Source organism: Macaca thibetana, chromosome 10 (assembly GCF_024542745.1).
Source record: "Macaca thibetana thibetana isolate TM-01 chromosome 10, ASM2454274v1, whole genome shotgun sequence".
NCBI classification, from domain to species: domain Eukaryota; kingdom Metazoa; phylum Chordata; class Mammalia; order Primates; family Cercopithecidae; genus Macaca; species Macaca thibetana.
This window is the reverse complement of record NC_065587.1, coordinates 77,364,485-77,377,865: the sequence shown is the minus strand read 5'-3', so window position 1 is coordinate 77,377,865 and position 13,381 is coordinate 77,364,485. Positions and strand designations below refer to the sequence as shown.

The following is a 13,381-nucleotide window of genomic DNA, read 5'->3' as shown; positions in this document are numbered from 1 at the left end:
GGCATGTAATCTCATGGCTACACCTGAGGAAACTGTCTAAAATGCAGAGAATGTATTATTTGTCTTGACCATCTCTAGATGCATCTGTTGGATCTGATTTCTCACTTACATGGTACCTGCCTGCTGCCCCAGTGAAACCATGGTGCTCTCTTGAACACAGAGCAATTGACATGAGATGGCTTAGGAGACAAAGTGTCTATGTAGGAGCCTAAAGTCATTTCCACTCTTGAGAAAACGACTTCAAGTATATGCCTTCCTGATTAGAGGAGCTTCACCATTATGTGTTTGTACATATTCCCCAAAACATTTTCTGTGGGAGGCAAAATACTGGTTACTGGGGATATGAAAATGACATGAGACATATTCCTTTACCCCTACCATCTAGGTAGGGAGGCAAACATAAATTTATTCCCATTCTTACACTTCCAGTTGCCCTTTTGTCTCTTCTTTCTCTTTTTCCTTGTCAATAAAATATTTTATCTAGGTTCTGATATGCTTCAGGGTCTTCTCTGCAGCCTTGGGGTAAATCTTGACTCTTCTCAGTCAGTCATGATAGTTTTATGGCCCATGTTAGCAATTACTGTGGGCATTGCTGTGCGGTGTGACTCTGAGCTAAATATAACGCAGCATAAAGAACGCCTACCAGATTGAGGGGACGGAGGTGGGGGCTGTCAGGGAACCTCTAGGAACATTTTCTTCATTCTTAGAAGGGTCACAAGAACTTTCGCCATCTCCTTTGTGGATCTTGGTAGCGCTTAGAGTGCACAGTCATCTTGAAACCATAAGGGGACCAAAAAGACAGAAAGCACCTGGGTCTTCCATAATATTAATGAATTTCTGATTTAACCAATCCTCAACCACTCTGCTCCTAGGTGCCTTGCTGTGTGAGGTAATACACTGCTTAATTCTTTAAGCCATTAAATAATAGCATCCTATCACTTTCAGCCACAAGAACCCTGGCTGTTTTAATTTATCTCCATTTTACAAACAAAGAAACCAAGGCTCAAATAAGTTAAGTATGTCATTTACTTAAAGGCCATTTTAAACTGGGCCCTGTTTATTTCCTGAGCTCATCTTTTCATTCTACCACCTGACTTTCTTAGGGGTGTGTGTGTGCTCTAAACCAAAAGCAAATGATTAAACGTTGCATATGCTAAGGGCTAAATGAGTGGGAGAGATGGGAAAGAGAGGAGGGATGCTCAAAGTCTGGGTTTGTAGCAGATAACTGGCAAGGGCACAGCTAGGTCTGGAATCATTTTTAGAACTTTTCTGCAGCCAAGAACTTACACATGAGGAGAGGAGTTGAATAATTATCAGAAACATTCAGTCAGATAATTTAATTCATCAGATTATTGGGGATAGCAAAACCCTCAAATCAGATGGTTTCCTTCTTATTTGAATGAAGATATTAACTGTCTGGAGATACACTACTTTGCCTTTCCAGTGTTTCTGAAGCCATTATCTCCCAAATAGTTGGGAGTATGGGAAGGTTTATGAAGAGGTGCACAAGTCTAGTTTGTATTTACTGCATACTGTTTCTTCCTGGGAGGATTTCTTTTTCTTGAGTCAGAAGGGTGGATTCCTCAAGGAAAAGCAATAATTTAAAACATAATCAGTACTGGGGGTACTGCCAAAATCACCCCAAACCCAAAAAGTGACCATGATAATTAAAAACCACTCATTGAGTGCATCTATTTCTCTCAATGATGCAATTTCTTTTTCCTTCTGGGCATCTTGATATTCAACAAAGGGGCAATAATGAGCAGACAAATAGACATAATAATAATGCATTGCTACACTTATTGGTTTTCATTCTGTATATTTAATTTTTATAGTTCCATTAGATGCTCAAAGAAAATATCCTGAATATTGAAATTCCTCCTATTTGGATTTAGATAGCACTTTTCAGGAATATTAGTCCTTAAAATGCTCCAGGAAGATAAGTTGGGTGGTGACAAGGAGGATGAAGAGTTAATGACTGTGAGACTCTGATCCTTTTATTTTATATTCAAAACACGTTATGGTAGGTGCTAACCTTTGTTTGCACCTAGCATTTCTTAAACTCATTTGAATAGGAAAACTTTCTTTTTTCCACCAGTCACTCTTTATATGAAATAATGTTTCTATAAATACAGTTTCTACTTGTTCTGAAAATGGCTGTAAAGTATAAAAATGAAATTATTTTCTAGATATTAATTTAAAAATTTAATAGGATTCAATTGGATTAGTCATTGGTTACATTTTTATTTTATAACATTCTTATTTGGTTTGGGGTAACTTGAATGTTTATATCATAGAAATCTGAGTTTATCCAAAGGCTTCTGAGAAACAGGACTTCTACATTACTTTCATCTGTAATTAAAACAATGATTCTACCAATAATATGTGAAGTAAAACCAAATTTTGATGAATGAGTCAAAACAGCATTTCAGGCAAAACTTCAAGAGCCTGTATTTATATTTTTATATTTTTCTAATTATATGGAATTCTCCTTAATTTCCTTGCAGGAAAATAAATGACTGGTATTGGGGCAAGGTAATATTGTGAGAACGTAGATTTGACTGCCTTTGCAAAAATTGTGACAGTGAGAGAAATCTGACATAGCTGACTCCATGTTGCTTCTAACCTCACAAATTAACTGTCCTTGCTCATTCCTGAGCACAGACCAAGATAACTATGGGAGGAAATTAGTATATAGTTTGATTTGAAAACAAAGATGATAACAATCCCTTTCCAAAACTAATCCCCTCGTTTCTTGGGGACGAAAACAACTTTTGTAGAACTAACAAATTGACCACAAGGTCGGAATTATGGTTTAGGACTGAAGTCACAAGATTTGTAGCCTCCCTAATTGCTCCTATATATAACATCACTATTATAAAACCTAAGACTGGTGTTTAAAGTATTTTTCAGCCCTTGAATTCTCATGGACCAACTAGTGCCACCCATCCTGTGACCCATGCCAAGAAATGGACTTAACTTCTCCCAGGGACTGTCTCAGTACAACAAGACAGCTTTGACCCCCATGTCATTTCATTCCTGACCTACCAATAGCATTCCTCATTCCCTAACCACTTCCCAACCCCCTCCTGCCTAACTATCCATGAAAAATCCTAGCTTCTGAATTATCAGAGAGACTGTTTTGAGAAATATGTCCCATCCGTCTGCTCAGCTGCCTAAAGAAAACTTTCTCTGCTGTAACACCTGCCGTTCTCAGTGTATTGGCTTTTTCTAGGCAGCAGGCAAGAAGAACCCCGTTGGGTGGTTACAGATTTATCTAATGCAAACCTTGGTATAATAATACAGAGCTCAGAAAAGGGAGCAAGATAAAAAACAACAGCAACAACGAAACCCCTTAGATGAGAATACAATTTGACATAGTTAATATAGTTTTAAAACACTGAATATTTGAAAATATGTGGATTCTAACATTACTAGAAGTTAAATAATTGAAGAGATAATTGACCAGAAACCAGGTATATGAATCAGATGGTGGTGATACAAAACCATTGTACAGAAATTTGGAGACAGCTATTAGAATTCTTTCTTCATAAAAAAGGTAAAGCCTTCTCTTTCCTAATAGCTGAAAGTATCACATCATCTTGTTAGTCTGATCAGCTGTTAATATGCCAACACCCTCAAATTTAAACGAATCTGACACAATGGAGCCAAATTTTTTACCACATCTGTGTTTACCAAGTTATACACAGGAAGGGCATATGAATGACTTAGAATTAATTAATTTGATTGTAAATTTTTAGTTAAATGTACTTTTAAAACTGCATATACAAATTTGAACTACATTCTGTAGTTTTATTATTTGTATTAATATTGAAAATTTTCTTAATACTCTTATAAGGTTGTCAGTAAATTGAATGAGATAGTATGTATAATCTGTTAGGTATCAAGATTACTAAAGAGAGCACAGCTCAGCAAAATCGGCATACAAGGGACATACCTTAATGAATTAAAAGCCATCTGTGACAAACCCACAGCCAACACAATAGTGAATGGGGAAAAACTGAAAGCATTCCTCCTGAGAATGGGAACAAGGATGTCCACTCTCACCACTCTTCTTCACCATAGTACTGGAAGTCTTGGCCAGAGCAATCAGACAAGAGAAAGAAATAAAGGGCATCCAAATCAGCAAAGAGGAAGTCATACTGTCCCTGTTTGCTGATGATATGATTGTTTACCTTGAAAACCCTAAGGACTCCGCTAGAAAGCTCCTAGAACAGATAAAAGCATTCAGCAAAGTTTCCAGATACAAGATTAATATATGCAAATCAGTAGCTCTTTTATACATCAACAGTGACCAAGCAGAGAATCAAATTAAGAACTCAACCATTTTACAATAGCTGCAAAAAGAAAAAAAAAAACAAAAAACTGAGGAATATACCTAACAAAGGACTCAAAAGGCCTCTAAAAGGAAAACTACAAAACACTGCTGAAATAAATCATAGATGACACAAACAACTGGAAACACATCCCATGCTCATGGATGGGTAGAATCAATATTGTGAGAATGGCCATACTGCCAAAAGCAGTCTACAAATTCAATGCAATCTCCATCAAAATACCACCATCATTCTTCACAGTTAGAAAAAAAAATTCTAAAATTCATATGGAACCAAAAAAGAGCCCACATAGCCAAAGCAAGACTAAGCAAAAAGAACAAATCTGGAGGCATCACACTACCTGATTTCAAACTATACTCTAAGGCCATAGTCACCAAAACAGTGTGGTACTCGTATAAAAATAAGCACATAGAACAATGGGACAGAATAGAGAACCCAGAAATAAACCCAAATACTTACAGCCAACTTATCTTCAACAAAGCAACCAAAAACATAAAATGGGGAAGAAACACCCTTTTCAACAAATTGTGCTGGAGTAATTGGCTAGCCACATGTAGGAAAATGAAACTGGATCCTCATCTCTCACCTTATACAAAAATCAACTCAAAATGGATTAAGGACCTAAATCTAAGACCTGAAACTATAAAAATTCTAGAAGATAACATTGGAAAAAACCTTTTGGACATTGGCTTAGGCAAGGATTTCATGACCAAAAATTGCTTTTGGGTAAAAGCAATTGCATAAAACCAAAGATAAATAGCTGGGACCTAATTAAACTAAAAAGCTTTTGCATGGCAAAAGGAACAGTCAGCAGAGTCAACAGACAACCCACAGAGTGAGAGAAAATCTTCACAATCTATACATCTGACAAAGGACTAATATCCAGAATCTACAATGATCTCAAACAAATCAGTAAGGAGAAAACAATCAATTCCATCAAAAAGTGGGTTAACGACATGAACAGACAATTCTCAAAAGAAGATATACAAACGACCAACAAACATATGAAAAAATGCCCAACATCACTAATGATCAGGGAATGCAAATCAAAACCAGAATGCGATACCACCTTACTCCTGCAAGAATGGCCATAATCCAAGAATCAAAAAACAGTAGATGTTGGCATGGATGCAGTGATCAGGGAACACTTCTACACTGCTGGTGGGAATGTAAACTAGTGCAGCCACTGTGGAAAACAGTGTGGAGATTCCTTAAAGAACTAAAAGTAGAACTACCATTTGATCCAACAATCCCACTATTGGGTATCCACCCAGAGGAAAAGAAGTCATTATTTGAAAAAGATACTTGCACATGCATGTTTACAGCAGCACAATTCACAATAGCAAAATTGTGGAACCAACTGAAATGCCCATCAGTCAATGAGTGGATATAGAAACTGTGGTATGTATATTCGATAGAATACTACTCAGTCACAAAAAGGAATGAATTAACAGTATTTCCAATGACTTGGATGAAATTAGAGACAATTTTTCTAAGTGAAGTAACTCAGGAATGAAAAACCATACATCGTATGTTCTCACTGATATGTGGGAGCTAAAATATGAGGATGCAAAGGCATAAGAATGATATAATAAACTGTGGTGACTTGGGGCAGGGGGTGAGGGATAAAAGACAACCAGTATGGTTCAGTGTATACTGCTTGGGTGATGGGTGCATCAGGATCTCATCTCACAAATCTCCACTAAAGAACTTACTCTTTATACCACCTATATTATACTCTAATACCACCTATACCCCTATAACTGATGGAAAAATAAAATTTTTTAAAAAGAATTTAAATTGGGGACAGGCACAGTGGCTCATGTCATTAATCCCAGCACTTTGGGAGGTTGAGACAGAAGGATTGCTTGAGCTCAGGAGTCTGAGACCAGCCTGGGCAACATAGTGAGACCTTGTCTCTACAAGAAATAAAAAATTAGCCAGGTGTGGTGGCACGTGCCTGTAGTTTCAGCTACTCACGAGGCTGAGGTGGGAGGACTGCTTGAGCCCAGGAGATCGGGACTACAGTGAGTTATCATCATGCCACTGTGCTCCAGCCTGGGCAACAGAGTGAGGCCCTGTCTCAATAATAATAATAATAATAATAATAATAATTTAAATTGGTAGGTAGAAGTAGAAATATTTATGTGAACTCATGCCTTAAAAAGACAAAAAAAAAATATGTTTTCTTCCTTTGATCACTGAAAAAGTCCAGGCAATGTTCAGAGTCCAAATTGCTGTTACTCATACTTTTTCTTTCCCATCAAAAAGAACCAGGGCTCATTGGGGAATAGTCTGTTTCCATCTCTGGAGCAGAAAAGAATAAGGTGAGTGCAGAAGATCTTTATGTGCCAGAACACTTCCAAAGATTAATAGGTCATGTCAAGAGGACACAAATGATAGCCTAAAAATGTCTCCCACTAACCAAAGTTGAGACAATTTGGTCTCTCAAAAGGAAAATGGTAGCTGTGATTCAACGAACATACATAAAATCTGAAAACCCTAGTGATATGCAGAAAGGGAAAAATTAATATATTCTGAAAGAAGGTGAAAAAATAGAATGTATATCCAGTCAGTCTTGTCATTCATTTTGGTACTACTGACTCATTTATTATATGACAAATAAAATAGAATGTAATGAACATAAATATATCGGTTGGAAGGTATTTTGGACTCAAAAGATTATTAGTAAAAAATCTACTCTATATTGTGACTTCCAGTTAAATAAAATCACACACAATACCCAAAATTCAACCGGACACATACTTAAGTATTTTTGGGTTTTGTGCTCCTAAATATAGGATAAATGTAAGATTCTATAATGTGCTCAGATTTTAAAAATTATATTTCTTTGAATTTTATCATGTCAAAGATCTAGACTCTTAAAGTGATATTCCATGAACCTCCTTGAACTTGGATGAGAAAAAATGGTTACAGTTTTAATTTTAACCTCCACACAAAATTTAACGTTCTCTTTAGTTAAGTATGTAGCTTACAAGTCACTAGCAAGATCTGTGTATTATATTCCAATTGTTGCAAATATCACAACATTTTGCTTATACTTAGTCAAATTGTGTTAATACTGAGATATACAAGGATATATATCACAACATTTTATAAAAATATTTCAATGAAATTTATTTCCTCTTTAATTCTAGGTACTTAATTTATGCATTTAGCATTCTGAGAAGGGTGCATACACTTCACCAGACTGCCAAATAGGTCAATGCTTAATTTAAGCTCAGATTAGGAAACACATTGTTGTTTTTTCCTACTTTATTATAACATTTACAATAAAGTATAAGTTGTCATTCACAGGTCAATTTGTTTTTGTCTAAAGCCCTGTCCTACCTTGAACAAAAAGCAATTACTTAATTTTTTTTTCTTTTTTTTTTGAGACAGAGTTTCATTCTTGTCACCCAGGCTGGGGTGCAGTGGCGCCATCTCAGCTCACTGCAACCTCCGCCTCTTGGGTTCAAGTGATTCTCCTGCCTCAGCCTCCCAAGTAGCTAGGTTTACAGGCGTGCGCCACCACACCTGGCTGATTTTTTTTTGTATTTTCAGTAGAGACAGGAGTTTCTCCATGTTGACCAGGCTGGTCTCAAACTCCTGACCTCAGGTGATCCACCCGCCTCGGCATCCCAAAGTGCTGAGATTATAGGCATGAGCCACCACTTAAGACCTTCTGAGCTGTCATGTAGATGAACACAGCCCAGAGAACTGGGTAGGACTGGACATGGCTTCAAGTACACTGAAGAATGAGTTCAGTTACACAAAAATCCCATTGGTCTGAAAATGTCAGCCATGGTTGCATTTTAGAAGACTTGAAAACTTAGGCTATGGAGAAATGATGCTATTGCTTCCTACACATGTGGACATGACTGCTCATGGGAGGTGGGAGGCTTTGGTGGTGGAACCCCAGAGTTCTCAGAGGCACTTCACAGGAAATGGAAGAAAACACAATTCAGCTTCTGAACAATAGCAAGTAGAGGTTGGTGAAATTTGATGAGACTGGTTAAAGTAACAAAGAACCAGAAAATTCATACCTGTGAGGTAGGTGTTGTGCGAGGAATTAATGAAATAGTGAGAAAGGGGCTGAGACATGTCTTCATTCAAATCCAGTTTCTCAGGTGAAACGACTCCGTTTTCTTCTCCACTCAGATAGCGCATGAACCCATCCACTGATATTTGTCCTGGAGGAAATGAAGTTAGAAAGGATGTGAATACATTCTTTTTACGGGTGTCAAGTTGCCTCTTTTTTTTTTTCCAGAAATATCTGGTAGTGTCCAAGGTAGAAGACAGCAGCCACAATTACATTTTAGTGTGGATAAATAAGAGTGTAGGATTATGCTGTTTCACTACAATTATTTCCAAATGTCACAGATAATAGAGAAAAAATGTACTTACATGATCCCTACCGACTTTTCAGAGGATTTAAATAACTAAACACCAACCTCCTGTTTCCCAATATAAGACTGGGTGTTACCTTTATGAATCAGCACTAAAATGTTATCAGTGCTTATCTCTGTGTGATAGAATTTGGGGTAATTTTTCAATTTTTTTCTTATTAATACATGTTACTCTACAATCAAAATTATATACAAGCAGCCTGTAAGCCCAGCACTTTGGGAGACTGAGGTGGGTGGATCACTTGAGGTCAGGAGTTTGAGACTAGTCTGGTCAACATGTTGAAATCCTGTCTCTATTAAAAATACAAAAATTAGCTGGGCATGGTGGGCGCCTATAATCTCAGCTACTTGTGAGGCTGAGGCAGGAGAACTGCTTGCACTCAGCAGGTGGAGGTTGCATGAGCCAAGATTGTGCCACTGCACTCTAGCCTGGGCGACAGAGTGAGACTCTTTCTCAAAATAAAAAATAAAAAATAAATTATTTACGAGTGGTTTTATCATTTAACATAATGTGAAAGTGTTTTCAAATAATGATATTTTTTTTCTCTGAAACAGAAAATAAAGATACCCACAAACAAGTCTTTCCTAAAAATAAAAATTTGAATGCTCATGAAAAAAGATCCTTAAATCTCATATTAAGAATGATTTTACTTCAGATGGCAGAAATATGACACAGCTAATTTGGTTTACTCAGATTCTATTTAGAAATTTTTCTATGTTGTAACCTTTCTGAGTTGACTAATACTAAATATTGACAAAATTCTTTTGTCAACTTTATTGAGGTATAATTTTAAAAACTATATATTAAAGGTATACAACTGGTTGTTTTGATACACGTATTGAGACAATTCTTTATCATAATAATCTTCATAGATACATAGGATCATCTTAACTATTTTGCTTTATCACTACAATTTGTTTCTTCAATCTTGACAATCAAAGCTTCAAAACAACAGCGCATCTGTGGGTAGTAAATATGTTGCCAACAAATGTCGGAAGGTAGCATTTTTTTTTTCTTGTTGAAACAGTTTTTTATTACTATAAAACTGGAATACGTTCATTAAAGAAAAACTGGGAAATGAGATAAACAGAGAGAAAAAATAAAACTTGTTTTGAACATCCCTAACTTTTCTTTCAGAGATAACTACTGTTAAAATATTGCTGTGTATCCTTCCAGAAAAACACCCGTGTGTGTATAATTCTTTTATGAAGCTGTAATCATGCATATACACACATACATATAATTATAAATATAATTTAGTAACATTTGTACTAACTGAGCAATATATTATGAACATTTTTAATGTAAAAAGAAATTCTATGCAGGTAAATAACTATAGCATAAAATATGCAACTATCTACATTTTTATATCATAAAATATAGCAGTATAATACAAAATAATATTCTATTATCATTGGTCATTAAAGTTGTTTCTAATTTTTTCACTAGTATAAATGACATTGACTTGACTACTCTGATGGTTACATCTTTGTATAAATACTTAATTATTTCTTCAGGATGAATTCCCAGAAATATAATTTCTGATTCAAAGACTTTGCATATTTTTGAGGATTTTAATACACATAACCAATTTCCTAGCAATTGACTGTTAAAGTCCTAGCAATTGACTTTCACCAATGGTATATAAAAGTATCTGTTTTCCTTCTCTTCACCCTTACTGCCAAACCTATCAGTAAAACGACGACATTTAACAATTCTAATTTTTACTGATTTAAACATTATTTATTCTTGATTGCTAAGAGGTGTGTCATCTGTAAATGGCAAAACTAGCACTGATTATTTACCACAGTAAAAATCTTTTCACATTCAATACGTTTCTCAAGGTGACTGATGACTGCTTTTCCCAAGTTCTGGAAACTCAATAGCTAAATTGCTTTTACTCTTGTCCAAGAATAAAAAATAAGAAGGAAAGTTTGTTTTGGCTCTTTTGATGAGAGGAGCTGCTTCATAAAGGAAAAACCTTCCTCCTGGGCTCGGGCAATCCTCCTGCCTCAGCCTCTTGAGTAGCTGAGACCACAGGCATGCGCCACCATGCCCAGGTAATTTTGTTTTTCTTTGTATTGACAGGGGTCTTCCTATGTTCCCCAGGCTGGTCTTGAACTCCTGTACTCAAGCGATCCTCCCACCAGAGCCTCCCAAAGTTCTGAGATTACAGGCGTGAGCCACTGTGCTGGGCCTGGGCAGGTGCTTTTCACACTAGAATCTCTATTCCTCCCTTTCTCTCTATTTCCTTTCCTTCTCCCCTATCTCTTTGCCTTTCACTAATTTCACAAAGGTTTATTGAACATCTACCATACGATAAATGCACAGAAAAAATAAAGCACAGTAAATCACAGCCTCTGCCCTCAAAGAGCTCACTGTCTAATAGAAAATAAGGCCATTCACCCCTTGAAACCCAGGCATGAACACCTTTAAAAGCTGAATGTGCATGTATCTTTGTCGTCCCTGGTGTCTACTAGATGCTTTACGCACAGTGGGTGCTAAATCACCACTTCTTTTGGATGATTATTGGGATTCAAAATAGAAAATAAATTGTTTTGAAACTGGAAGATCACCAAAGACAGCACCATTTTGTTTGATTCTTGTGTTCTGATTAGGACAGATGATATGAAATTTGTAATATTTGCTGTTTTTAACCTATGCAAAAGACAATTTCATACAACTCAGTCTCTAACTAGCAATTCCTTAAAAGACAGGCAATAAATGCAAGTATCTTCAGGGGCCAGGAAAGGAAAGTAATATAACTGCTGGATGAGTGTGCATACCGGGGTAGTCACAGGGTATAGAAAACTGGCAAGTGTATGCTTGTAAACACATGCATATCACAGCAATAAAATAACTGTGCAATCTAATACAATGGTTTATTGAACATGAAAGAAGAACAAGAATGAAATGCAAGAATAAACATGCTTTGGTTTGATCAGCAACTTTTAAAAGCAAGACAAAAACAACATAGGCCAATAGGGCAGAAATGACAAATGGATTTTAACTTTAGTTCCAATTTCCATTTATTGTTAATGTCTTCTGGGTGCTTGTGTTGAGAAAGATTCCGAACCATGCCTGTGATGAATTTTGATGTCTGCCTTGGGTACAGGATAGAAAAGCGAGGGTATACGCATCATATATTTGTCATCCTCAAATGAAGATATTATAATTAAGGTCAAGGTATAATTTGGAACATGCAAAGAATGTGTATCCAAGTTTTATTTAATCCATTGTTGAGGAATCCAGAAGATGTCAAAGCCAGGTCAAAGGAAGCTATGAAACACACATACACACACATATAAATATATATGTAGACATATATACACACATGTATGTATGTGTTTGTATGTGTATGTTTATGTGTTTGTATGTCTGTGTTTGTATATTTTTGTCAACAAACACCAAGCAAATAAACCAAAAACCAAAAACACAACCTAGACAGATATTACTAAATTGAATATAGACTAGTTAATATCCTACAGGTCAAATAAACCATAACCTCTTTGGTTGTTTTCTCTACCTTTATTATCTCATTGGAATAAAAACTTTTAACATAATTTTTAGCATAGATTAAAATCAGTAAACAACAATAGTTTGGTGAGTGAGTGTGAGGATTATTTGTAATTATATTAAAGAATTTAAAAATTCCTAGTGAAAGAATTTACCTAACCTTAAATAAGAACAAAGATTGAGTTTGAAGGGCAGTCCGGGTAGAATACGACTGCAGACTACAAGTGAGCTTCTTGTAAACACATTCATATCATAGCAAAAAAATAACTGTGCAATCAGGGAACTCTTAACTGTGAAACCAGGTATCAACTTTTCAATCCCAAAGCTTTGCCTTGCTAACAAAAGGAGCAAATGCTGAAGATTTTTGATACATTAAATGATTAGGCAGAGATATGTCAAAGTCAAGGAAAGCCAGTAAAATGTAAAGATAAAGAGCAGTCAGTTTGTAATCTTGTAGGTGTCAGTCAAGGGGTCAAGAGTATTTGCAAAAATACAGATGTTTTGTCATAACGAATTAGCCTAAAAAATAGTTCTGACTAGTAAAGACTTGGGGCAGAGAACACACTCTGAGGATTTTCCTTCCACATAACCTTCAGCTGGAATATTGTTGTCACCATTGACTTAAATGCATTAGCCCTTTTCTATCAAACTTGCACTGTTTGTGAAAAATTTACAATTTTTTTCTGGTCCACTGAGGCACATAGAAGAATGAAAAACCTTGAGAATTAAGATAAGAAAACACATTGCTTTTCTAAACAAATCAGTAACATTGCAAGAAATCCAGTTTTCTTCCATTCTTGTCACTGGTCAGGGACAAATTCCTCAATTATAGGATGAGTAATCTATATGGATGCCTCAGTCTCCTGTAGCTCTGAAAGTCTATGAATTCAATCAGGCTAATATAATAGGAATTATTTCTAGCTAAATTAAAACAAAATGTCCCATATTTGAGTGAGATTATGAAACATCAAACCACAATAAAAGCAATGCTACTATTTTCTGAAATAAAATCACCAGAAAGAAAAGTTGAGTTCAGAAGGATAAGCTTAGTTGACAAAGGCTAAAAATAAATTCCCTTACATATTTTGTTAATAATA

General features: G+C 35.9%; 1 protein-coding gene across 2 annotated transcripts in view; it reads right to left on the bottom strand.

Annotated features, from left to right (window-relative positions):
* PLCB1 (phospholipase C beta 1) overlaps positions 1 to 13,381 on the bottom strand; it is a 741,541-nt gene that overhangs the window by 192,131 nt on the left and 536,029 nt on the right. For both annotated transcript variants that reach the window (XM_050807500.1, XM_050807501.1), the window contains exon 10: positions 8,405 to 8,551. In XM_050807500.1, the coding sequence (XP_050663457.1) occupies positions 8,405 to 8,551 (147 nt within the window). The remainder of the gene's footprint in view (positions 1 to 8,404; positions 8,552 to 13,381) is intronic.